A 26,824-nucleotide genomic window follows, 5' to 3' on the forward strand; every position below is an offset into this window, starting at 1 on the left:
GTTATATTAGCTAAAATTAAGGTCCATACATGTAACATAACAGTAGAAGGCAAGTGGGAAAGGGCTATAAAAGGTAACTGACAAATGCTGGAAACATAGAGAATAGGCATTTCCACATACCAAAGAATCTTCCATTTTCTAGGTACTTTAACCAATTTTAGTTATGCAATAAACAAAGAAGCAATGACACAAACACCTCCAGAATGTTAAGCCCAGGGTACCAGTCCTAATGTGTGTTCTGTGGGATCCCAGGCCACGTGAAGACTGGCGGTCAATCAGGATGGTACAGGTGCAGGATGTCGCTGCCAAAATGGAACAGCCACTTTGGAAAACCCCACATTACACCCACAGTCACCTTCACAGATGCTATCAGGGAACCTGACTTAGTGTCTACAAAAATCACTCATTTTTGATCTTGGTGGTAGCTCTTAAAATAACCTAAAGTAACATGAGGCTTACTGAAATTCTACATGCAGGTTAGGGGCCTGAGGGCCAAGCCTCAGCACATACAAGCCAAGCCACAAAGCACAGAAGGGGCTGGTATGTGCTACGGTCAGATATCCTAAGGAGCAAACTCACGCAAGATGAAGACATTTCCCCACCCTAGTTCCTAATGTACAATAACCCTGAGGACTGGGAGAAAGGGAAGGGCTAACCTTGGGACCTGGCAAGCAGGGCTAGCTCAAAGAGGAAGATGACTTGGCTCTAAAGGGAAAGCAGAAGGGAGAAGGCTGGCAAAGAGCTTGTGGCCTGGGCAGCTTTGGCACAGTGAGAAAACCCTGTTAACACAAAGCAAGGAAGCTCTAGACGTACAGCCACACACAGACGGAAGGAGGGCTTTAGCTCCAAGCAAGAGATTTCTTTGAAGTAAAGGCAAATGAAGTCAGCAAAACAAAGGCCAAGGATCCCCCTTTCCAACCTTAACAGACTTTCAAGCTGAATTCTAAATCAGGAATCACTCTGTTCCGGTTATCAGCGTGATTAGACGGGAACTAACATTCAAGTACCAGAAAATGGGGTCTCATTTTGAGAGCTAGATGTCACCTCATTATGTCAGATCACAGCAGAACTGGAACAAAATACCATGTGACACTATGTAATGGACTCATGGAAATGAGGCTGCACTCCCCGGATGGCCCTCCATGGAGAAGTCTGTGCCATTCCTTCATATGGTGACAGTCAGTCTGAAAGGCCACTTCTTTGATGCACCATAAAGAGCAAGAGCAGGAGACAAGCTAGTTTAGCACCATTTATTAAGTGATCTCAGCTGTTGTCGTAGCTGCTGCGTGTCAGCCTGTTCTTAAAACATAAAATGCTCTTCAATTCCTCTTGTCCAGAAGGATCTTCCAGGTAGCACGCCAACAGAACAAGAGACTCCGATGATGCCAGCTTCAGTGATGGTGCCATCCAGAGAGGGAGAGGGTCATGGCACATTCAACCGCGGCTTCCAGAGGTTTTGAAAAAGGAGCCTTTGGGGGCCCAGCCTGCCTGGCATTCTAGTGGAAGTGTAAAAGGTTGGCACATTGGGAAAGAGAGGGAGACGCAAGGAAAGGTAGCATCTAGGTGTCAAGGAGGGTTTTCTGGTCCCTGTAGCTGGAGTATTAGGCAGACCTCTGGATAAAGCAGCGAGCAGCAGACTAAGGCAAAAACCCCACAGGCTCTCCCAGACTCGGTAAGGATTTGTACATGTTTCTACAAAAAGTCAGGAAGAACTGCCTCAGGGTATTAGAGAGGGAGAACAGTGGAGAGGGGAGAGCTGAGAAAGACCTCTTTCCCTTTCCTATTCAGGTGAAAAGCTTGCTTTTGTGGGGCATGGGCCGGGGGCATTTGGGAGCCTTGAACATTAAGAGTCCTAGGAAAAGTAGGTGTGGAAGTCTTTAGCCTGGACTGAGTCTGAGGGCAGAAACTACTTCCATCTCAGAACAAAGAGTAGGATCAATATGCCTGGAGAAAAATAGCGCTAACCCAGGACTGCTAAGGCAAGCAACCAGGGCCATGGCTGGCTAATAACTGTTGGTGGCTACGATGAGTCACACCCAGCCATTTGATTATGGACCAACTCCTGTGGCAGTGTTCCCAGTTAAAAACTGGCACTCAGCTAGTTTAAGCCAACTCCACCCACAACATTATCTGTGAATGCATGGGAAAAAGATTCCCAAATGGTCTGCCTGCTCAACACTACCGTTGGGCTCGCTACTAGTCTTGAATAAGAATAACATGATAATGACATTATTACTGATGATGAGGATAGCAATAATAATACTTGGCCCCGTAAGAGCATTCTCCATCTGAGGACCTTCAATTACAAAGACTAAATCAATCCCACAACAACCCCGTTAGGTAAAGTATTATTATCCCCCATTTATAGATGGGGAAATTGAAGCAGAGTGGCAAAGAGACTTGCCAAAGGCACGTGTTGATATTGGAGTCAAACGACAGAACTAAACCTACAAGTCCAGACTCCCAGTTGGCTAGCTCTCCCTCCAGTTTTGAGACAGTCTAACAGCCACTTCCCACGACCTCTTCATAACAACCTGAATTTATTTACAACATTCAATCACTGAAGGAGCAACTCTCACCAGTGATTCTCATTTGTGATGTCCAGCTCCATCTCCCTGAGTCCTAGGTGGATGCAAAGCTCATTCCCCTTTGGCATTCATGCTTCCCCTAGATTCTACTCTCACAAAGACACTATCCTGCTTCCTGTACCATTTCAGCTCTATACACAAGTCACTGTTCCTGATAAGAAATCAGTCTCCCAGGACACAGAAAACAGACTGAAGCTAACAGGTTAAGAAGACATGCAAAAGTGGGGTGTGGGGTGGACAGGGAGGAGGACTTTCTTGTCCAGTGAAAGTATCTTAAAAAACAGCAAGAAAAAGACGAGTGCTTTGTCTTTCATTTAAAGACAGTGGTTAGCAAATGAAAGACAAGACAGCCTGTGTAAATAAAGCAAGCCCAGGCAGTGCAACTGGGATTCTGCAGAAGGGCTCTCTCAGATACAAAGCACCCCACAGTGTAGGTGGAAAGACAGCCTCGCCAGCAAAGAACTGCTACAAGTGGCCAGAAGCACTAGAGGGGAAGATTGGTCTGTCCCTTCTCCATAAGTCAGTCTCCTGTATGACCATATTCCTCTGGGCCCAAGACCTACTGCTGCTAAGCTTTGGGATATGCCCCCCCAAGCCCCCCCAACACGTACTTGATGCTGTCGGTGTGGGTTTTGTATTCCATAATGGTGTTGGGAGGTAGGTTAAGCACTCGCCGAAGTGTATCCCGGATTCGGGCTGTGGTTGCTTGGTCGCTGGCAGTCTTATTCCATATTGAAATAATGTCCTCCTATAGGAGGAACAGAAGGACTCATCAAAGCAAACCGGAGGCAGTGAGGAGAGCAAACGCAACACATGAAACCACACCTGCCCATGGGGTGGCTTACCTGAAACCGGACAGAGACCACAGCCCCACAGATCTCCTCCCCAACCATGAACTGTTCCCCCAGCATGGCCAGGATGAGATTCTCCCAGCAACGGGATGCCAAGCCCTTCCGCAGCCGAATAATCCACTTGCCACCATTTTTATTTGCATCATCCTGTAAAAAGAGAGAAAGCATTAAAGTTAAAATATGGTTTCACAGCTCTTTCTCTTTTGCATTAAGGCAGTAAAATGCCAAGGATCCCTTGAACACTAAGAAGTGATGTCACTTTCCAGTTATTCAACTTTACAAGAAAAATGGTGATAGGACTAGGGAGAGAAGAAAATGGGGGGGGGGGGACCAAGGTGGGGATCCTTGGTACAAGCCATTATGAAAAATGGCTAAACAGACCCTTTAACAATAATCCTTTTTTTCTGGAACTACTTTAGAAATCAAAATGAAACGATGTCAAATTTCAAACACAGATCATTCCTCACTTCATTTGCTAAAAGTTTACCTAGTGTCACCATGTCCCAAATACAAAGACATGAAGCCACAGTCTCTACCCAGATCCAGTCTAGCAGAAAAGACAGACAAGAAAACCAATTGCAGCAGGAGTCTGACAAGTGCTGCTCTAACAGATATGCACAGTAAGTTAAAGAAGAACAGGACAGTCAGAAACACTCAAGAAGAGGAAATATTTAAGCTGGGTCTTAAGGGACATAGGAGTTAGCCAGGTAAAGCAGGTGAAGGGCTCTGCAGGCACAGGGAAGAACGTCTCTGCGCGCAAACTCTGACCGTGAGACAGAGAGATGCGAAGAGGAGGGTCTAGCCGCACTGAAGGTAAGAGTCAGAGATGGTGGGAGATGAGGCCTGCAAGGTAAACGAGGTGCAAGATCATGTGAGCCACAGAGAACTGTCTAAGATTTTTAATGGAGGAGGTGAGGGGGGAGATGTGATCATATCTGTCTTCCGATGATATCTGATGCCCTGGCATCAGAACAGAAGATGGATCACAGCAAAGAGATCACAAAGCTCAGCTTACTGCCTGTGAGCTTGATTTTCACCCACTTTAATCATGAATACTACAGTAGTACATTACACACACACACAACCAGTACTACAGGAATAGGGGTGATTTTTAAAAAAGCATCTTTTAATGTTGTTATAATGCCGTTTTAGTGATAACGCAATCTTTAAAAACCACCCAGACAAGCAACAGCATCGGTGCCTTTTCCTAGAAGTCCCAGTTCCAAAGATGTACCAGTGATGCAGTTTTGAGAGAAGACTTTAAAACACTTTTAAGCTTGGCAGGGATTAAAAACAAACAAAAAACTTGCTCAGAAAAGCAGTCTGAAGCCCTTAGTCCTTACCTCCCACATGGGTTTAATTCCTTCTTTGAAGAGATGGAAGTCACTGTGGCCTGTCAGGTCCCCGGGACGTACCATGTGGCTGTAAAACCTCCAGAACTGCTCCACCTGCAGAGAGAAGAGCCCAGAGCATAAAGGATGTGTCTTTTTCTTTGAATGAATGTGCGATTTATTTAAGTGAAGAGCATAAACATGGAAGACACTCTGCTACAGGCTACACTTTTTGGGGGATCTATTTTCATCTAGAAGATTCTGTGGGAAGGAAGGCATGTTAGAGCAAGCATATCGTATAGGTGGATAAAAGGAAAATGTAATATTGTTGATCCAAGAATAAACTCTTTAGGTGAGAATTGCCATCCTCAACCAGGAGCCTTAGGTGGTGAAGCCACATCAATAAGTACCCTCCCACAAAGGCTGCAGGATGATCTTCCATGCTGTAAAGACCTTGCTTTACAGAATTTTAGTCTTGAGGTACATCGTAAGTGCTAAATAACCTCAGCCTGAATGTATTTTTTAGAACCAAATCACTTCTTGATCAAGGACTATTTACTGGCACATACAGCATTAGCTACAACGAAATACACTTCAGTTCTGTTTAGTTTACTGAGCACAAATGACAGAATTGACCACACCCACTGCTCTATCCCCTGGTGCCTTTGCTAAGGCCGGGACACTCCAAAATCAAACAGGACTTAGCTTCTCATTTGCCATGTAAGTCCCTCTTCTTAGCTAGAAAATTCATATTTCTCCTTGTCCCTCCTTCATAATCCTGTCAGAAAACCAGATTTCTATTTCTCTATCAAATGTAGGCTTGTTTATACTCATTGTGCTATTCCTGTTTCCTTCGTTAGTGCCTTGACAGGAGAGATTCCTTCCTTGCTCCTCTGTAATTCACAGAGGACACCCACAAATTACTGGCCAGCCAAGAGGCACACTTTAGGAGGACAGAGAAAATGTGGAACAGTTTGAAGAAACAGTTGGTATTTGCTAACACACTGGTGAGGAGGCTCTAAATAAATACACAGCAAGACACTGTAATAGTGCAGCTGAAAATGGGTACTGAGCAGAGATTCAGGTCATACTTCTAGATTTGGACAGCAACCAAGGAGAAAAGACCTTACACTGTGTGAAACGGCTGCCCCATCAGTTCCTCCACAGAACAGAAACACGGGAAATGTCTCATGTTACAAAGGAGTCAGGAACGGGGCTTTGTTGCAGTGCTCCCTCTCAGCAACTGCTGTGCTTAACTGCACACAGCGATGTGGCACAGTTAGTGGTCATATGTATACAACGAGCAATAACCTTTTCCCACACTAACTCAGTTGAAAGAAACAAAGTACACCCACTTGAAACTGTGGCTCACTGTGAATTAGGAACTGGAGGGGTTGGTGGGGAGAAAGCACACCCACCATCCCCAATTCCCCAATCAAGCACTGCTTTATTAACAGTGTTCTCCTCCAATCTCATAGACAGACTACAGAATCTTATATCTAAACCATGAAAGATGAAGTAAAGAGCTCAGGAAATATTACTAAACTTTGAAAAGATTTTTTTCCTTCTCTCTAGGCAATTTTGGTTTTTGAAAGTCCTAATTGAAACCAAAAAATAAAAGAAACGTTCAGACTCAGAATATCAGGTGCAAAAACGACCTCAGAAAACATCTCAACTCCCTTCCTCATTTTCTAGTTGAGAAAATGGTTTCAGAACTTGCCCTGGCCCACAAAGCCAAGCACCAGAATAGACGAGCCTTGAGATCCCCAAGTCCAACGCTCTTTCCATTTCACGACAGTCTTCTTAGTCACCCTGATCTCAAGAACTCTTAAATGTCAAATATGAGGATTAAGGAGCACTGGGAAATAGTGGTTTGGATTTGATAAAAGGTTTCACAATGTAATCATTTCTCTATGAGGAATTTAATACTGTAAGCCATTTCCTAATGCCTTAAATTACATGACACCAGATTTTACAAACTCTGTCACATGTCCAGTGAGTCCTGAAGAAGCGTTAACCCAAGGTGATGCGGATGATAAACTCTATCCAACATACATGTCAAAAGAAAACAAAAACCCTCTTTGCACACGTTGAGTAAATTCATATATGCTTTCCTTAAGAGGGAAGGAAAAATGCCAAAAATATTCATAATTATCCCAAAATAATGGAACAGAATCCTTAATGAAAACTACCCAGTTCAGTTTCTTCTCCGATCCTCTAAGTGCTTAACCAGTTGCCCGTCACACAATGTCTGCCACTTCACCTGTGCTGTCTAGCCTCACATAGCAGGAATCAACATGTTTGTGATGGATTCAGGAAGGTTAGGAATACACGTATGGTCAAAATTTTAATTCTGTTGTTCCCTTTGCCAAGAATTCCTTTGTTTTCTTATTATATATTCAAATTCTTTAAATTCAATCTTAAGCCCATCTCCTCCAAAGAGGCTTTCCCCACGCTGGAAGGAATTCCTTTTTTCCTCTGCACTCCAGGAGCACCGTGGCCATGCCTTCCCTGCAGCACTTCTCACTGTTTCCCTGCATTAGAAATCCCAGAGCAGGTCTTATTTCCCCAGGGCAAATAAGGGCAGGGGCTTAATTCATTTTAGAACCCTATTGGTGCCTTGAATTCATTCAACAAACATTTCTTGAACCCAATAAGCACCAGTGTAAAAGCTATCTTTAATATTTCAAAAAAGCCTCGGGCCGGCCCCGTGGCTTAGCGGTTAAGTGCACGCACTCTGCTGCTGGCGGCCCGGGTTCGGATCCCGGGCGTGCTCCGACTCACTGCTTCTCCGGCCATGCTGGGGCCGCGTCCCACATACAGCAACTAGAAGGATGTGCAGCTATGACATACAACTATGTACTGGGGCTTTCGGGGAAAATAAATAAATAAATAAATTATTAAAAAAAAAAAAAAAAAGCCTAACTTTACCAGTGATAAGGGGCCACAGGCCAACTAAAACAACATCTTTGCTTCTGGCTGAAATTACATCAACTCAGCATAGTAATCAGACTAAAAATAAATGGATAAATAAATATAGTCTGTCTAATAAGCAAACATCTCTTAAACTGGAGCCTCTCGGCACGCACTCTGGTGTATCAGAAGAGTGACATAATATGGGCTTTGGAATGTGGCTTTTATTCCAGAGTTGCAATACTGGTTGCTCCACTGAATCAAGTGAATTATGACTGACTTGAGACTTTAGAACAGATACTTAACCCAAGTCTCACTTTCCTCATTTATAAATTATGGATAACATCACTGACCTCACAGGGCTACCCGAACAATCGAAGGAAATCACTCAAAGTGCCTATTACCCTGTCCTTCCTCTGTACTAATTTAGTATTAATGTTTAATGTCTATTATAGTTTCCTTTTCCAGTGTCTGCATTTTAAACAGGACAAACACCTCACATTTCAAGAAAATAACAAATCTTGCATTTGATTCTGCCTGGAGATCGAAGGTACAGCACACATACAGTGCATAATAATCTTTGTAGAGCAGGACTGGTTTTAGTTGCAGACAGCTTCTCAGGGAACACAGATGTACCTGCCTGTGAAGGAGCTCAGACAGAGCCTGGGCTCTCTCTACTGACAGTACCCACGGAAACAATGATCAGAGATTTCATTTTCTTTCTGAACACAGGAAAAAGATGCTATTTTATGCATAACCACTAACATATTCAAAACTCTAACGGGAGGTTCTTAAATACAAAAGAAACTTTTAAACTCTACTTTCGACTTTACTGTCAAGCTTCATGAGAACTATAAAACTCATGTACTATAAAATTTTGTATCTCCCATGACACTTTGCGGATAGTAAGAACTCAATAAATATCTACTTAAACAAACTAACCTGTAATTTTGTATTGTTGCCTTCTATTGAATTCCACAATTCACATACTTGTTGATACCGATGTATGTTACCTATGAATGTCTAATGAGAAATCTAAGAATGAACAAATCTGGCCTCAGGGACTCAGCTCAGTCGACCAACGAAAACAGAATCCTAAATAGGTTACCAAGAAGGTAAACAAACACAATGATATAAACGCAGGCATGAATGTACTACCAAGGCTCACTACATTAAACCACTAAGTACTCACAGAGGCAAAGGTGCCGATCTGTTTGATATTCTGTTCGTAGCTCTGTGAGCTGGTGGGACGGCCGGGGGTTCTCCTGGAGTACCAAAAAGTGTAGTTGTACTGCAGGGGATGCTCTGCTGGTCCAGGGACAACAGCCTGTGAATTAAAGAACGTGTGTTAACCTGGGCATTTTCCACGTGCTCTGAGACTGAGAATACACGTTACAGTCTCCCTCCTTACCACCTCCACAATTAAAAAGGACATATCGTCAATTATCTGCAATGTGCCTGAGATTCCGCTTACACAGTAAACATCTTTAGCAGTTAACTGATTCTAAGTTCCTACAACATTTTATCTGTGTTCTAATGGCTTCTCTAACTTTCTACCTCCTGTCATAGGTATTTATGTTTGTATCTTATCTCAACATATTCCCAGGCCAAGTACTGCCTCCTCTGTGACACTATCACTCACTGGCTAGTGGCCTTGAGCAAGTGGCTTAACCTATTTGTCCCTCAGCCGCTTATCTGCAAAATGGGGGAAATAATAACCCTCTCACAGGGTTGCCGAGAGGATCAATCACTTAATAGATGTAAAGTGCTTAGCAGAGTGCCTGGCACACAGTGAGAGCTCAATAAATGTCAGCTACGATTATTAGTGCCACTAGTACGTGTAAGCTCCTTGATCCACCTTTGTGTCCTCTTCGCACCTAAATTGCTTGCGTTTAGAGGGTACTCAATATTGTGGAATAAATGAATTAATGACTTCTTTGATATTTCAAGAAAGAAGTTGATCCATCTATCTCTTATTCTCTAAATTTTCTCTTTTCCAAGTCTTCTTCAGCTCAGACTATTACTGACTGAAGAGTCTAAAATGTCAAGGGATGTGCAGGATTTGAAATACCCAGCAGCAGCTTTTGAAGCAACTAACGGCTTTGTTACACTCCAGGGTTAATCCCCCCACCTCAGGCTAGGAGAATGCTGGAAAGCAAGGCAGCATCTCTCAAGATCCTGTGGCAAGGGAAAAGTTCTAAGTCCCAAAATGAACTCCAGTGATTCAACAATCTCTTTCTGAGAGCAAAATCAGATATTCCAAACCAGGGTGCCATCAAGATAATCAGGTATCTTCCAGATAAACAAACAGATTCCACAAGATAACCAAGTCTCAAGTTCAAAGGCAACTACACCTGAGCAGCACAAAACCCACCTTCCTCTTGCTGCTGCCCTGACTCTTGTCTCGTTCCGTTTTTTCCTTCTCACCATCTTTCTGTGTGCTGTTTTCTTCATTCTGATCATGGTCCCCACTGTCATCATCTTTCAATCTGAATGGGAAGGCAAAACAACGTTATCCCATGACCGAGCTGATTCTTGCTTACCTAACAAAGCTACCGGGTCAAACAAACACCACGTAACCAACCCGAAGTCACTCAAAATACAGGCAATGAGATGCACTTGAGATGAGAGAAGGGCAAGGGAATGTAGAAAGGCAATTAGGAGGATTAAACAAAAATGAAATGCCCAGCGGCTAACTTGTCAATTCCAGAAAGCGCTGTCTTCCAGTTTCTAACAGGCAGCGCAAAGAAGCAAGATGTAAACAGTTTAAGGGATTGTTTTCTTTGCCAAAAATAGTCAATAATGAGAAGAGTTTCTGGATTAATTAACTGCTTTGGCATTTCAAATGAAGTTTAAAAACTTCCCTATCTTCCCTGCACTTCTTCCAACCATCTCTCCTAGCCTTCCCCACTGCTACTGTTTCAGTCCAGGTCCTCTTCTCCTGCCACTTCGATTATTACAATAAATGCCTAAATGGCCTTCCTGACAGAAATCATCTCCACCCTCCATATGGCCACCAGCTTGATCTTCCTAAATGCAAATTTGATCATTTAATTTCCATGCTTAAAACTCTCAACTGTCCCTTGCCCTTTGACGCACATCCTGCAGGATCAAGTACACCGAAATGTAAGATCCTCTAGCATCTGACTCCTGCCTACTGACATCCTCTTTCCCTCCCTCCATCTCCCAAAGCAAGCTATATACCCACATCTGTGCTGTTTGCAAACACTATCCCTCAGCCTAAGGTGCCGTTGGTTTTTCCCACTAGATGGAGGGATCCTTTAGAACCGTCTTATTAAGCTTTGTATCTCAGCACCTAGGACAAGAAAATGCTGCCCTAACCGTAGCACAAGAAGATGTCTAATCACATTAAATGAAAAGAAAAAGAAACGACTGAAAGAAGGCATGAACGTCTTCTTGCCTTCTAAGTCCAGTCAAGTGTACTTTAGGTTCTACCCTTTTAGAAGCAGTGCAATTACCCAAAGGCTTTCAGGTGCCCCTAAAGCTCTCTAGATTCCGACAAAAAGATAAATGGTAGGTGAGTTCACAAAGACAGGAAGAATGCTGGTTAGTCCGGAGCTGGACCATTAACTTATCATGGATATTTTCTGAAATCACCTTTCTGGCTTTAATGACTATCCAGTCAAATGGAATAATGCAATTCTCAGGAAAGGTCCTAGAAATGGTCAAATTATAACTCAGAGATTACCCTATATAGATACAGAAACACGTTGTGAAGTATTTTGTATTTTGTTTTTTTGCCCATGAATCCCCACTGCCCAGCACGTAAAAAATCACTCAATGATATCAGGAGGGATGAGCTAGCTGTGTGTTGGGGGCCCGCTCAGCCCACGTCACACCCTAGTGGTAGGATGTACTCAGGTGATCGTGCACTGTGCCATGAGCATCCCCATCTCCACCCTGGCCAAGACATGACTACGAAGGGCACCTGACCAAAGGGCAGTCCAGTCTGGCCAAAATCCACACCTCAGGGCCTTGCTCAAAATGATGAGCATATTCCTCTCTCAGTTCTTCATCCAGGAGATGAACGATCACACAGATTCAGGAGCTGGGGCAGTCCCACGGGCCACGAGGGAATAAAGACAATGAGCAAAAGCAGAGAAAGCCAGCAGGGGCGAAGGCAATGGAGCAGATGAGCAGAGTGGAGAGGAGAGTGGTTTTGTCTGTGATGCTCCATCTCATCGGCTTAGTTCAGCCTCCCTGGACTTCTGGGAGACCAGTATCTGTGCTTACAATACCCTTTCCCCTTTATTAAGCTTGAGTTGGTTTGGTTTCCTTTTAAAAAAGAGCCTGTCTGGCATGCAGGTACAACATTTACCAAGCACCCACTGCGTGTATCAAATACTACAGAGTGCCTGTCCCCAAGGACCTGACCGAGGAGGTAAGGTACACGCACTCAGGCCTTAGCCTAGTACAAAGGCCCCTGCTCTGCCTACATGTGCCAATATCATCTCCTGCCTGGTCCCAACAAACTCCTTTCCCTCAAGTGGTATCAGCCTACTTGCAGTTCCCAGACATCAACCCTCTGTTATGCTCATCACATGGTCTCTCCCTGGAGAGCCCCTCTTCCCCTACTTAACTGTCATTTAGGACTCAGATTGGGGGCCACTTTCTCTTAGGAAATATTTCTATTTCCTAATCTCGCCCTAGGCTAAGTCAGGCTCCCCCTTTCTGAACCTCCAAATATACATGTTTGTACTTGTCCCAGCTCTACTTCCACGGCCAGTTTCTGGTCTCCGATCACGAACACCGCACAGGTTACTGCCTAAGCCCAAGGCAGCTCTTAACTCTCTTCTTTAGGGCATACCCCAAGGACTCAAACCATTTCCCTCTCTTCTCAGCTCCCAACCCCCACTATATCCTTGGGGGCCCTTCCCTTTAAATCTTGAAGAGGAGCACAGTCAGCCCAGCATCTTTCACTTTGCTAGCCCCAAGCAAAGTATATAAGTGCCTTTCTTTTTTAGTGGTTTTGCTGTTAATTACTACTAGGAAACAGAAAAAGAATAACAAAAATAATTATGTCAGAGAAAAACAATGCTACTGCGATCCCTGGACCACACTTCCAGACTCCCTTCTAAGACAGTAAATGGAAACCTTGATGGACCTTCATCTTGTGCTGTTATTTCTTGAGGGTGGAGCTAACCAACTATTCTGCCTTTGGAACCTACACTTAAGTCATTTGCATCCTATCTTCCAGAAGCTACTCTTCCCAGCTTGAAGCTGGTTTTGAGCCAAGATACAATCAAGACTGAAAAATCAGTGTTCCAGAGACTCAGGGGACCAATTAGCATCTCTGAGACTGTCCAGACCGAGCAACCGAGTGGCACATAACTAGCTCGCCAAGCTTCTGCCCAGGTATGTCCTCATACTCTCTGACTAGACCTATTCCTTGCGGGTAGGAACTTGGTCTAATTCATCTTTACATGTCCAGCATCAGACAGTGGCAGAAAACTAACACGTTTAATGAATGGATTTCTAAAATCAAAGCAATACAAGGCAGAATAGAATGAGTGCCAAATAAGTGGTTCAGACAATAGTTAAGAATGGGCCAAAAGCTAACAAAGACAGAACAGGGACAAAATCAAGTATGGTATCCAGATCTGAAAACCAAGCTTACCACAGTTGGTACTACAGTAGTGAAAGCATCTTAGGATTTCACATATAAACAGGATCAATGGTAACGGTAGCTAACGACTTGACAGATGTGTGGGGCGGGGAGCAATTACAGTCTTAGGTTTCATTTACAGAAGTCTATCTCACACAGTAAAGGAGGCTAGAGGTCCTCTTTTATCCCAGCCCATCAGATTAGACTCCAGTACTCAATTACAGGCAGTTAGGATTCTGGCAAACTGGAACATGTCCTTAGGAGCCACGTGGTGAAGAGTGCAGAAGCCAAATACATAACAATGGTCTGCAAACTGCAGATGCTTTGCATAAAAAACAAAAACAAAACTAGGGGCAGGAGTGCTGTCTTCAATTGTTAATTTCAAATAAAAGAAAGCTTTGGTTTTTTCCTGCATAGCTAGAAGTCAGATGTTAAAGAATTCTGGCTCAGCATAAGGAACAGTTAATAATTAGAACTAATTAAAAATGACCAGGTTAATTTTTGTCAAGAGGTGCTTGAACCAAGGTTAAACAACAAACCTGGGTTTGAATCCCATCATATGACCCTTCCTGTTGTTGTGGGTGTTACTTAACCTCAGAGAGTCTCATTTCTCTTAACTGCAAAAGGAGGTAAAAAGATCCCCTTTGCAGGGTTATTAGAAGGAGCAGAAATAATATATGACAAGTATCTAGTAAGATGCTGTGGAAGCCATTATTACCATTCTTAAATTAGCTTACTGCGCACCTCCAAATGGTCTGGGTAGGACTGGGCCAGATAACCCATGAAGTGTCTTCTTAAAACGAAATTTTGATTTGTTCAGTTCAGTGGAAGAAGGGGTACCAGGTTGGTGGAAAGCTCCACCCAGGTGGACCTTAGATCTGGAGCTAGGTGTTGCAGGATTTGTGACGGGGGAGGAGGTTAGTATAGGGATAGGTTCAGCTAAGCAGCAGGCTCCAGAAGGGCTCTGCCAAAGATTTTTTTCAAGTAGCAGAGCCCTCTCAGCAACCAGGAAACATTCCTGAGGAGCTGCCTGGAGTGTTGGAATCCAAGACCCCTGAATTTGCACACCACCACTCACTGTACCATAAAAAAAAACAATTTCCCATCAGCAGCAGCAGGTCACAACCTAAACTAATATAGTAATCCCACTTTACATTTATACCTCGCTATTTACCAATTTACAAAGTACCTTTAAGCATTGCTGAACGTGATCTGATTACTCCCCGAGCCAGCAGCAGGGGTCTGGGTAACAAGGGCTCAGAGACTGGGTAACTTTTCTGCTGTCAGGTAACTGGTAACTGGTGGGTTTGGGACTGGAAATCTAGGTCTTTGGAAGAGAAGACAGATTTACTAGACTGCTAGAAGAGAGCTAAGAATATAATCTACCTCAAGATACAATCGCTAGAGGGAAATATGCAAAAATACTGTGCATTTTCTTTCTGCACCTCCCAATTGTTTGATGCTGGGACTAGTCATCAGAAAGGGTGCAGAGAAAAGTGCAGAAGGGGGCAATGACAAGTACGGGTCGGGCAGGAAACTGAGCAGCTCTTGGAGAGGGTGCTGGAAGGGAAAACGAGGGGGAGGAGAAAGGAAGCAGGAAGGAGTCTCAGGAAGACGCTGACAATTCCGTAACCGAGCCGCCGCTGTGCGGAGCGCAGCAGCCAGATTCCCTCACTGCATCTTCACAACTCTACGAGACGGGCTCTGTGACCGTCCCCACCTTGCAGAGGAGAAAACTGAGACTCAGAGAGGAGAGGGGACCTGCCCGGGGCCAGGACGAGCGTGCGAGGAGAGCTGGTCACAAGCAGGGCGGCCAGGCTGCAGAAACCCCAAACCGCTCAGGTCTCCGCCCCTCCACGCCGCTGGCCACCCGCACTCGCCGGGGCGGGGCGTCCGAAAATTTCGGGGCGGCACGGCCACCTCTCCCCCGGCCGCCGCGCTTCGCCCTCGGTCCGGTCGGCCTGGGGTCCCCAGGACCCCTGCACGCCGCCTCCCCAGCCCCCTCCTCCCAGCTGGCCGCCGGGGCCGGGGCCGGCGCGCAGCCCAGGCCCAGGAGGGCGGCCGGGGCCGCAGAGTGTGCGCCGCCGCGGGCCCTGGCGGGGGCGAGCGCGGGAAACGGTTGGGGGAAGAGGCCCCGGGGATAGCCATGCGCCACTCACGCGTCGAACTTGTTGTTCATCCTCTCGCCGCCGCCGTCGCCACTGCCTCACGGAGTGACTTCCGCTCCGCTGGGTCCCTCCGCCTAGGGCCCGGCCACTTCCGCTTGCGCGGGGCGCGGCGGAACGTCGGCGCGCGGGCCTGGTCGGGGGCGGGTATCCCGGGACACCTGCCCAGGGCGGCTGCGCGGAGGCAGCCCGGGCTTGGTGGCTGCCCGGCTGCCGGCGTCAACCGTGTCCTCGTTTCTGTTGCTGTCGGCCGCCCGCCTGCCCGGTGGCTCCAAGGTAGCACTCCCCGCCCCCGGGAGCGCGTCCTGACGCTGTCCCGCGGCGGGCTCTGGGCTCACTGCTTGGGACAGATCCCGACTCGGCCCCCGGTGCGGGCTGCACGATCCCGGACTGTCAGCCTCCCGAGGCTGTTTGCTCCTGGGTACTGGCGATGCTGTGCTGTAGCACCTGCCTCTTCAGGTTGCCGTGTGGATTGAACGAGATCATCAGTCAGGCGCTAGACACACAACCCTCAGTAAGTGGTAGCCCTTGTGAATCTTTGCTTCCTTGTGCCAGGGGCTACAGGGCTAATCTCCGCCCTCTGAGGCAGGCACAAGGGTTGACGGACTCCCCCCGCAGTGACAAAGCTGGTAAGAGGCTTACAGGAACCAGAGATGGTCCCACCATCATCAGATCGCCTCCCGGATCTGGATCCAAGTCCCTGCTGCAAATACACACACACACACATACACCCTCGCTGGAATAAAGGAAATGAACCTGCTGGTAGATCAGCCCTAAAGCCAGCGACCCTGTACGTGGGGAAGGGGCTATTTTCCGGATCCTCTCCCCTCTCCCCACCAAAGTCCCATTGTCATGTCTTTGTGTGGCACTTTGACATTTTTGAATCATCTCCATCTGCCCCTTTGATCCTGTGATGAGGGTAGATAGGAACTGATATCTGTGCCCATATTTACAGATGAGGAAACAGAGGCTCGAGGAGCACAGATGACTTGCCTAAGTTGTCTTGTCACCAACAGAACTCAGGCCCCAGAGGTACTCTCAAAGCAGGGCCTTACCTCTCCCAGGAGGACCTCAGCTGACCCTCTTGTTTCCTAAGTGGGGCCCAGGGAGGCTGGTCAGGGTCTCCTCCTGGGAGGCAGAGCCCGGGATTACCTGTTACATACCAGCCTCCCTGCCTAGCTCTTCCTTGTCTTAACTATCCTTTAGGACCAGTGCACATACCCTGGCCTTTGAGAAGAGAAGGAAGAGGGGTCCATTTTCCAAGCCATAGAATTTTTTAGGGTGTCTAAGATTGAGTCAGAATTGGGAATTCTGGACTCCAAATCTTATTTAGCCCCCAGTGTTCTGGGAAGCCCCTCTTACCTGGAGCCCCAATTTGCCAATCTGAAACATGAGGGAATAGTGACTCTTGATTATCCATGATAAGATAAGGTCTTATCTTAACAATGAGAAAAGATCATAAAACTCATGAAATCTTTTGTGATTAGTGACAAAAATGCATGTGAATGGAAAGGTCACCGGAACAGGTGAGTATTGGGTGCTTACAGCACCTGGAAGGCAGGGGAGGGAGATGCCAGCTGGAGTGGGCTGCTGCTCTTTCAAGAGAGCGTTGGCTGCCACTCTTCACATCTCTCTTGACTTCCCTCCTTCAGGAGTCTGTGGGAAACTCATATAAAGGGAAGAGAGGCCCAGGCCCAGAGGGAAGGACCTCGCCTAGTTGGGGACAATATACGAAACAGAGTCCTTAGGGCTTCACAAATGATGAGGGTGATGATGCTTTACTGAAGTGAGGGGAGTGCCAGGACTAGGTAGCCAATGTCACGTGGATGCTGACCCCCCGCACACCCTGCCCCCAGCCCATCACCAACCACTCTGGGACTCCTGCTCTGTCTCTTTATTTCCCAGCTTTTCTCAGGGCCAGTTGGCTCACATGGCCTTGGAGGATGCTTCCCAAGAGCACACGCATGACCTCAGCAGCAGCAGAAAACAGCTGAGAAGACTCCACACGGCCAGCCGCAGTTGGTTGGCTCAATCATGGGGTGAGGGCAGGTAGGAGCGGGGGTCTCCAGGGAACGGCAGGGCGGGCACCTGGTTGTAGTGGGCCATGAGGAAGATGCCAGTGGTGCCACAGACGAAGAGCGAGAGCATGGCCAGGAAGCAGACACGGTCCAGCACACGGCCCACCAGGAACCACTCCTCGTTCCCCTGAGGGTGGGAGGCAGGGTGTGGGGTGACCAGCGGTAACACCAAGCCTGCCCTGGATCCCTGTACCATCCTTGGCCATCCAGCAGGCCTCGGTTCTCTGTTTGCTTGGGCCCTTCTCACCTACTTCCACACCTCACCTCGCTCCTTCCACTTGGCCCTGATGCCCCTCCCCATCCCCACTCCCAACTCCACTTTTTCAATCCCATTGCACTACCATGGCCACCCCACTCATTCTGTCCGCATTGCAGGACCACGTCCCTTGCCAGGTACTCCACCCCACACCCCGCCCCTGGACTGGCTTACACTGTCAAAGTGGCTCTGCTGGCGCCGGGCGCGGGCAATGAGGTTGCAGGCTTCCACGCAGGCCTGGATGGCTGGGGCGGCCTGCTTCAGGCTGCCACACCACTCCTGGCTCTGCCCTGGCTCCGGGCCTTTCTCTGGTGAGGAGAGAGGGTAAGGTTTGGGGGTGGAATGGAGGAGAAACAGTCTGAGAATGTGACCTCTCCTTAGAGACCCCAGTCCTCCATCCTGGACACTTGCCCAACACTCATTTGCTGTGCCTGACACTTTGGCCAACAGACAGCCCTCCCCGTTTGGAGTCCCTGGGCAGGAGCGTCCCAGTGTTACGCTCCCCGCCTCACCTAGCTTCTCCAGTGCTGCCCTCACCAGCCCGTTGCGCTGCCGCTGCCGGAAGAGGAGTTCACTGCGGGGCAGGCAGAGGGCCACCTCCTCCCCCGCTGTGACTGTCCACCCCGAGGAGGGGCCGTTCTGTAGCCGGGGCCGGGCGTCCTGCACAGCTGCCGGGGCCAGCGGGCGAACATGCATCCGCAACAGCTGGGGCAGGAGCTGCAGGAACACCTGGAGAGGGACGCCCTGGGTGGCTTAGCTCAGCAGCCAGCAGACCTGGGCGTTTGGGCAGCCAGGCTGGGCCTCGGAGCAGAAGGAGAAGGTTGGTACAAAGGGCTCATGCTGCTGGGGGCCCGGAGGCAGCTCGTTAGGGACAGTGGCTTGACCCCAAACTTCTGTGCACGTCAGAATCTCCAGGGCACTTGTTACAAACAGGTTCCTGGGCCCCACCCCTGCTATTCTGGCCCAGGAGGCCTGGGGCGGGCCTGGGAATCTGCATTTGTAACAGGGCCCCAGCTGACAGCTGCACATGGGCTGCAGATCACACAGACTCTGGAGCCTGACTGTCTGGACAGAAGCCTGCCTCCTCCACTTTCTAGCCATGCAACCTTGGGTAAGCTATTTAACGTCTCTGTGCCTCAGTTTCCTCATCTGTAAAATGGAGATGATAGTAATTCCCACTTCATAGTGATTTTATGAAGATTAAATGAGTTAGCATGCGTAGTACACCTGCCACGTAGTAAGCACTCGATACTGTTATTAGTCCATTTGGGTGCATGCTTCAGTACACACAGGGCAGGTTTGCTGCTGAATGTGGCAGGTGAGTAATATGCCTACAGACAGGGGTGCAGAGGAAGGTGCACGTGAGTGGACCGGGCAGGAGGATGCTAGAGTGGGCAGGCAGGGGCCTTGCCTTGCGGACCCTGTGGGCCATGGAATGCGTGTGTGGGGACCGCAAGGACACGTTGAGCACGACCACAGCATTCACGACGATGAGGATGGTCACCACCAGGAGGAAGGTCAGGTACCTGCCGGGGTGGGTGGACAGGAGGTGGGGCTGACCCTTCGGCACCCCTTCCCCAGCTGCCACCCCACCCTTAGCAGCTGCTCCCCCCAGATCCCTTGGGGTGAGGGACTGGCGTTGAGGATGGTGGAGGTGGGAGCGGCAGGAGGGCAGTGCCTGGAGTTCCCGAGAAGGGAGAGGAGGAGACGGGCGGCAGGCATGAGGGCCGGCCTTACTTGCTGATGAGGGGCACCGCCTGGGAGGTCTCGGGCACCTTCTTGGCCACGAGGAAGAGGAAGACAGTCTGGGCCAGGAGCACGTTGATGGCAACGGTACACTTCTGGCCACCGGCTGCACGTGACCGAGAGGCCATCAGAGCAGGTCTCAGCCTCCCCGCCGTGGGACTTACTCCCTGCCCCCCAAGGAGCCCAGTGTCCCTGGTCCTGGGTGATGGTGCCACCCTGTGCTCTCCCAGCTACCCCCTGTGCTGCCGGCTGGGGCCATGGCTCCCCTCCCACAGTCTCCAGGTACCCTTGGCAGGAAGGAAGTAGATGAGGATGGCAACGGAAGAGATGAGCACGCAGGGCGCGATGATGTTGATGACATAGAATAGGGGCTTGCGCTGGATGAGCAGGTAGAAGACCACCTTCTGGTGGCCCGCCTCCTCGGCCGGCACTGCCACCTCGTCCAGCAGCATCTTGGCCGGCCGGTGCCGGATGGCCCACTCCCCATTCTCTGTGGGCAGCACGCCAGGGTGGGCACAGGGAGCGTGGGCAGGGCATATCCCTGCAGCCCACATGACCCAGCTGCGGGGCGGCCGACATATGCCCGAAGGAGCACCATGGAGGGAGAGACGCAGCGGGGAAGACTGGCTACTTGATTCCCCCCTCCCTCAAAACTGGAGTAATTATCATGAGGAAAATCAGAACTTTGTTGGGCCCTTAAAAGAACATATTTTATGGTTGACAGTAGTTTTCATCTGAGTTACATGGGAGGGGGCAAGATCTTGGTCTGGCCCTGCCCTCACAGCCAGGTCCAGCAAGGGCCCTGGGTGGAGGTTACCTGTGAAGGCCTCAGGGTCAATGAAAATCCACTCAATGGTCTGACCATCTTCCTGGCTCAGGTGCAAATTGATCTCATTGGTGCTGTAGGTCTGGGACCTGGGAGATGGGGAGGGAAAGAGGATAAATCCGAGAGTGTGTAGACCCACCTGTGAGGTCACAGAGACGGTCATCTGAGGGTGACTGTGAGCAGTTTTGCTTCAAAAAAGTGCAGCCAAGATTTTCTGAGTTCTCCACAAAACCCTGGCAGCGTGATGCGGGGGAGGAACTCGGGCTCTTTGGGGTCCAGGGAAGTTTGAGCTGAAGGGCCAAGAGCCTGTGGCTCAGTGTAGCCGCCTAGTGTCAAGTGCCCAGGGCCACTGAGTGCCTTCCTCTCACTGCCTCCAGGGTAGGAAGGCCCAATGGTTAGAACAGAACAGTCTGTACCTCTGGGGTCTGTTTATGGGGAGGGTCTCCCTGCAAGGCTTCCTTGTAAAAAGACTGCTCCTCAAAAATATGGGAAAACCACCACCCAGACCTCCTTTCTGCCATTTATAGATGAGGAAACTGAGACAGCCCCACCTCTCCATGGGGTCGTAGAGTGTAGAGGTCTCGTGCGTGGTAGCACTCGTATGTGTGTGCAAGTATGTCGTGGGTATGTGTATGCCTTCTCGCCCACCCACCCTGGACATTAATTTCTCCCCTTGGGGCACAGATAGGGAAACTGAGGCAGTGAAGGAGGATGAGTGAGGGGACTAGGCTTAGCAGGGAGGGACGTAGGCGTCTTCAGGTGTCTGGGTTGAAGACGGGCACAGAGGCCCCAGAGAGAGGGAGCCAGGGCCCTGGCCAGAAGCCTCGTGTCCTACACCCAGCCAGGAAAGCTCCCCAAAGGCCCCCCCCTCGCCCAATAAATGGCCTCACTGGAAGACGAGGGAGCAGTTCTGCCAGTCGAAGGGGAAGTAGGTGACGGAGACGGGGCAGGAGGAGCGGAAGATGGCGGGCGGCAGCCAGTAGACGCAGCCGTCAGGAGACACGAGCACGTTGCAGTAGAGGGCCACCTCGAACACGCCGTCCACGCTGCGCACAGGCCAGGCCACGGGGCTAGGGGCTCACACCCCCGACAGCCCCTGCTCGACGGAGACCTGCACCCCAGACCAGCCCTCGGCCCCGAGTGGATGGGGCCTGGGGACGCCAACCTTGCCCAGCCTGCCACACCCCTGCCTGGTCCCCACTGGCCACAGGAACCACTGCCTCCCTCAGCAACCTTCCTACCACGCCCAGCCCCCAGGCTATCTTGGCCGCTTCCTAATCTCTGCTGCCTTCCCCAACTCTTCAGTGATGCTCATAAGAGTGACCAGCATCTGTTAAGCTCTTGCACAGGGCCAGAGCCGGAGTGCCGCACTTTTCCAGCCTGTCCTGTTGACTGCTGATGGCTTCTATAGGCACTGTCCTCATCCCCATGTAAGAGGGAGGGTGCTGCCCACCCAGGCAGCCCAGCCCGGAAGTAATGGAGCCAGGTCTAGAATCAGGACCCTGGGCCCACCCTCAGCACCTCCTCCGCCCAGTGCTCCCCAGGCCGCCCAGGTTGCACCCTCTGTTCACCCGTCTCTTCTCAGAGCCCCCTTGTCCTGCTGGGCCCTGCCCTTGTGTCCTTTTGTCCCCCCACCCCTGCCTGCGCCCCTCCTCACTTGTTCTCCAGCACAATGTCCGGCTGCCACACCATGGTGGACGGCACCCTCAGCACCCACAGGCCTTCGTAGTCTTGTGGGTCCCAGCGCAGGCGGTAGTCACACCACTGCTGCAGGGGGAGGGGGTGGCCAGGCCCCTCTCTTTACTGCACCACACCCCCAGGAACAGGAGCCCAGCCCAGGGGCACAGAAAGGCAGGGACGAGTGAGGGGAACAGGCAGCTCTAAGGGCCTTGGTGCCTCAGGGTGGGGGACCTGATAGAGGGTAAGAGGGTGGCACAGTGGCCTCTTACCATCTCTATCCAGACATTGGTGGTGAGGGCCTCCTCTCGCTCATTCTGGGGGTGCAGAACAGAGGGCTAAGCCCACATCACCTGCCTTCCCCAGATGTTAGTCTCTACAGGCCTCCATTGGGTCCTACAGGACCCCAGCCTCCTGGGTAGTCCCCTGGGAGTTTCCCAGCTCCCCAGCCTCTCCCCTGTGGGGCCTTCCTCTGCCATGGCTGCTGGAGCCAGCGCCTTCCTCCCCAGCAGCTCCTCCCCCGCTGTTCTCCAGGCCTGCAGCTCACCAGGGAGATGAGGTTGGTGAGGGTGAGCTTCAGGCTGACATTGACCACATCCGAATCGCGCTCGGCGGGCCTCAGGTGGGGGTTGTAGTTGTGCATTAAGTCCTTGAGCAGCCGCTCCTCCTGGTTCCGGCCCTCAGCTCCTGCAACAGACAGCGATGAGCCTGAGTCCAGGGGCTTTGGGGCAGAAAGGGGGAGGCCACGGAAGGGCGTGACATGGAGAGGCAGGGAGCTGGAGTTGGGGAGCAGGCTCCAGTAGCCCTCCAGACCCTCCATCCCCTGAGGCCTTGGACCCCTGCTCCCCAGGCCCCGACCCGTCTGTCCACACCCAAGCAGACAGCCAGCAGCGGCAGAAGGAGCAGCGGCCCCTGGCCCCTGTGCATGGTGCCACGGCTGCAGGTGGTGACGAGTGGACTGCGGCTCCCCGGGTCTGGGTCGAGAGATGCAGACTCCGGGTCTCATGTAACAGCTCACGCTCCCACCCCAGCCAGCCCTGCCAGGCCGGCCCAGCCCCACCAGCTGTCTGACCACAGCACTGTCAGCTGTTCCAGGGTGGACACAATGCTGGGCTCAGGTTACCTGGGCTGGGGAGGCGTCAGAGGGGCCCCAACAGAGACGGTCCGGCCACCACCCCTGCTCTCAGACTCAGTGGTCCCAGCCCTCCATCTGTGCTCCAGCTAGGGGGCTGAGGATGCAGCCAGGGACAGATGGGTGTGGGGGAGAGGGCAGTGCGAGGATGGCTTCCTCCTCCTGCTCCCTCCAGTGGGTCAGGGCTGGGAAGGTGAGAAGGCTGTTGGGTTAGCATGGTTTGTACCTGAGTTCCTCTGCGCCATGGGTGAGGACCCCAAACCTCTCCCACCAGCCTGACATCTTCATGGGTTACTCCACTGGGCCAAGACACTGGAGAGTAAAATGCCTATAGAAAGATGCCTTATGTCCCCTGGGCTTTGACACCTGAATGCAAATTAGGGTGTCAGGTCAGGGTCCTCCCAGTCTCTGAGGCATGGGTCATAGGCCTGGTAAGCTTTGAAGGAAAGAAGGCTGAGAAAGTTCGGGAACTCGGGGATCTTGTAAATAGAATAGCCCCTGAATAGGGGCTCCTCAGTGGGCCCTCAGTATTAAGTCATCCACAGACTTATGGAGTCCCCAGTATGTGGCAGGCACAGCACTAGGCCAGGGGGACCCAGGGATAAGTCTGAGCTGCTCATGGGAACTCAGTCCTGTGGGGACAGGATCGAGATTGTGGCCCCCGGAGAGTCGGATGAGGGGACCCAGAAGGGCCAGAAAACAAGCTCCATCCACTCTGTGGTTTGTGGTCAGGGGAAGGGTGGGGCTGAGGCTGATCTAGGAGACTAGGGCCCTGCTGCTGGCCATGGCCACAGGCTCAGGCCACCTGTCTTCTGACCATCTGTTCCAAGCAGACAGGTCAGCATGTCCCAGTATGTGAGCAAGACAGAAACCGCAGGTTCCCATCCATGCCACCCACCCTCTGGCATCCTGGGGGCAGGGTGGTGGAGGCCTCCGAGGGCTGGAAGGAAAGCACTGTTTGAGGACATGTCCCTGCCCACAAATGATGTCTGTGGCATTTCAGTGTGTGTCAGTAAACCGGAAGTCAGCCGACGGCCCTGTCCTTGGAGGTCCAGGAGAGGCTGGCTCGGACGCTAGCCGTCCTGCAGCAGGGCCACAGGTTCCTCCTGTGGGACTGGGTGGGGGTGGGGAGTGGTAGTGGTGGCAGCTGCCTTCCTGGTCATCTACTTTCACTGTTGCACTGTGGGTGGCTGGTCCGCTGTCCTTGCATTCGGTCCTGCTCTGGGCCCACGCTCAGTTTTCCTTCATTGCAGTCCCGCCCCACCTTAACTCTCCCAGTGCATCTGGGTGTGTAGCCCACTTGCTTTGGAGTTTACAAAACCAACAGCTCCTTCTCCCCACTTTGCCCTCTGGTGCCCCCCGACTCAGTTCCCTCACCTGTTTTGCAGAGCAATATGTCTCCCCTTCTCTACACCCCTCCAAGACCACACTTTGCCCAAGATCATTGCTGGCTTCTGCTAAATATGGACCACCTATCCCCCACACCCCCAGCACTGCCCCAGGCATAGGTGGTCCAGCTGATGCTCCAACATTTCTGACTTTCCTTTCCCTTCTCCCACAAGTGTCTGGGAGGGAAAAGGAAGATTATGGAGACTGACTTCCATCTGGTTTGAATTATGCCACCTCCCTTATATATGAAGATTTAAACTCCTATTCTCTTCTCTCTGCTCTGGGAGAGAGGCTGAGAACTCTTCACGGTGTTCTCAGGAGGGTGCGTCATCTTAGAGGAGTGGTGGTTTCCACCCTGGAGGGATTGGGGGGAAGTATGGGACGCATTAAGAGGAAATCTTCCGTGGAGTTGATTCCGACTCCTGGTGACCCTGTGGACATCAGAGTGGAACCCTGCTGGGTCTTTTTGCACCATCCGCTCACCTTCCGCTGCTGTATCAAACAGTGCTGTGCTGCTATTCACAGGGTTTTCATGGCCAATTTTTTCAAAAGTGGGTGGCCAGGTCCTTCTTCCTATTCTCTCTGAGTCTGGAAGCTCTACTGCAATTTGTCCACCACGAGTGACCTTGCTGGTATTTGAAATCTTGGTGGCATATCTTGTAGCATCACAGCAACGCGCAGTCACCACAGTATGACAACTGACAGACGGGTGGTGTGGTTCCCTGACTGGGACAGGAACCCTGGCTGCGGCAGTGAGCATGCCGAATCTTAACCAGTAGACCACCAAGGCTGGCTCCCCTGCAGACAGGCGAGGCCATGTGATAATATCTTGACCAATGGGATGTCTGCAGAAGTCGGCTGAGGGGCTTCAGGGAAAGCTTTTGCTTCCTGATAAAAGGGATCAGAAATGGCTGGCCTCTTTTCTTCCTTGAACATAGATGTGAAGTATGGAGCTGTGGCAGTCAGCTTGCAACGTGGGGCAACAAGCATGAGGACAAAGACAACGCACCAAGGAGGGAGGGCTCAGCTTTGTGGGACAGCTGAGCCAATGTGGGAACCCACCTCGCCATTCTTACGTGAAAAAGAGAAAAACTTATTTGTTTAAACCACGGTTCTGGGTTTTCCACTCCTTGCAGCCCAGGGCATTCCTAACAGATTCATTGTCCTTTGAAAGAGGGTGGATAGCCCTGCTGGCCTGGGGAGAGTATGTAGGGACACCCTTTGGCTTCACAGGAAGCTGGTCCTCGTGGGTGTGACCTGGGGAGGAGAGGAGATAGAGTTCCATGTCACCCAGAGAGTGGACCGTCCCCAGCACCCTGGGGCTGGAGCGCTGGGGGAGTGGGTGCTGTTGGGGGACTGGCTGTGACCCTGAGAACCTGAACAGAGGCAGCCTTGGTCGGGTGTGGCATTTTGGGGTTGTCTTCTCTGGAAGGTTCACAGCCACCTGAGCACGGCCTGACCCAACTGAGGATTCACCTGGGTGGGCGGAGGGGTGGGGGGTTGGACTGTGTAAGACCTGCTGCCAACAGCGCCACAGTGTGGCAGAGAGAAACAACGACAGTGGCCGAGGGATCTGATTCAGGCCCTCTCTGTGTGTGAGACAGGGACCCTCCCCGCGTTAGTGGATGATTTCAGGGAAGGCCCGGACTTCCTGCTCATCTGATGGGTCTAAGTCCGAGGTAGTTTTTCTATTCAGGGGGAAAAAATTAAAGATTTGTACCTTGAATTTGTGGACGGTTCATATTGGAAGGCAGTTATCTAGGGTCAGTTTTGGTTTTAAATGGTTTTTTTCCCTCTGTTCCATTGAAAGACTAAAAATCTCCCCTTCTGTATACCTAGGCTCACGAGGTCCCCGATTCTCTCGAGGGGAAATGGGTTGAGCTGTGAAGACCTGAAGCCTGTACATCAGGAGGTGAATAATCGGGCCCTCTGCGTCTGCCTAATCCTCCCTCAGTCACCAGGCATGGATGCAGGAGACCCCAGTGAGGGCCCCACAGGCCCATCCTCTGTGATTCAGGCCCACAAATGAGGAATGAGTTAAACAACCACCCCTTAAATTTGCAGGACACATGTAACTTTTACACCTACTAAGAGATTTGATTTTCACAACACCCCACGAGCGGGACTTATTATACACACATTTTGCAGATGAGAAAACTGAAGTTAAAAGATGAAGAGTGGCTCACCCAAGGTCACACTGCTAGTGTAACAAACTACCCCAAAACTTTGCCTTTTAAAACAGCAAA

The 26,824-nt window shown here is 50.4% G+C and overlaps 2 protein-coding genes and 1 long non-coding RNA gene across 7 annotated transcripts in view; 1 reads left to right on the top strand and 2 right to left on the bottom strand.

Annotated features, from left to right (window-relative positions):
• EIF4E2 (eukaryotic translation initiation factor 4E family member 2) overlaps positions 1–15,573 on the bottom strand; it is a 29,546-nt gene extending 13,973 nt beyond the window's left edge. For 4 of the 5 annotated variants that reach the window (XM_087424680.1, XM_087424681.1, XM_004427688.3 and 1 more), the window contains exons 1-6: positions 15,469–15,573; positions 10,058–10,172; positions 8,876–9,010; positions 4,783–4,887; positions 3,434–3,586; positions 3,200–3,336 (exon numbers count right to left, since the gene is read on the bottom strand). In XM_087424680.1, coding sequence (XP_087280806.1) covers positions 3,200–3,336; positions 3,434–3,586; positions 4,783–4,887; positions 8,876–9,010; positions 10,058–10,172; positions 15,469–15,488 — 665 coding nt within the window. In that variant the 5' untranslated portion in view covers positions 15,489–15,573. Of the gene's footprint in view, positions 1–1,236; positions 1,497–3,199; positions 3,337–3,433; positions 3,587–4,782; positions 4,888–8,875; positions 9,011–10,057; positions 10,173–15,468 lie in introns of those variants that run through there. The other variant, XM_004427686.3, reaches the window with a different exon arrangement.
• On the top strand, positions 15,475–21,311 carry LOC147912294 (uncharacterized). Its single transcript, XR_015550069.1, has 3 exons — positions 15,475–15,988; positions 17,380–18,919; positions 19,146–21,311. It is a non-coding gene; the product is annotated as an uncharacterized LOC147912294 (long non-coding RNA).
• On the bottom strand, positions 17,440–22,984 carry CHRNG (cholinergic receptor nicotinic gamma subunit). Its single transcript, XM_087424682.1, is given in 11 exon segments — positions 17,440–17,679; positions 17,983–18,116; positions 18,321–18,537; positions 19,220–19,334; positions 19,546–20,044; positions 20,372–20,469; positions 21,271–21,426; positions 22,038–22,147; positions 22,330–22,374; positions 22,605–22,744; positions 22,930–22,984. Coding segments are annotated over 11 exon segments (1,746 nt in total). The 3' UTR covers positions 17,440–17,502.
• Positions 22,985–26,824: the final 3,840 nt, after the last annotated feature.

This window comes from Ceratotherium simum, chromosome 37 (genome assembly GCF_057802395.1).
Source record: "Ceratotherium simum simum isolate JZ-2026a chromosome 37, ASM5780239v1, whole genome shotgun sequence".
Taxonomy (NCBI): Eukaryota; Metazoa; Chordata; class Mammalia; order Perissodactyla; family Rhinocerotidae; genus Ceratotherium; species Ceratotherium simum.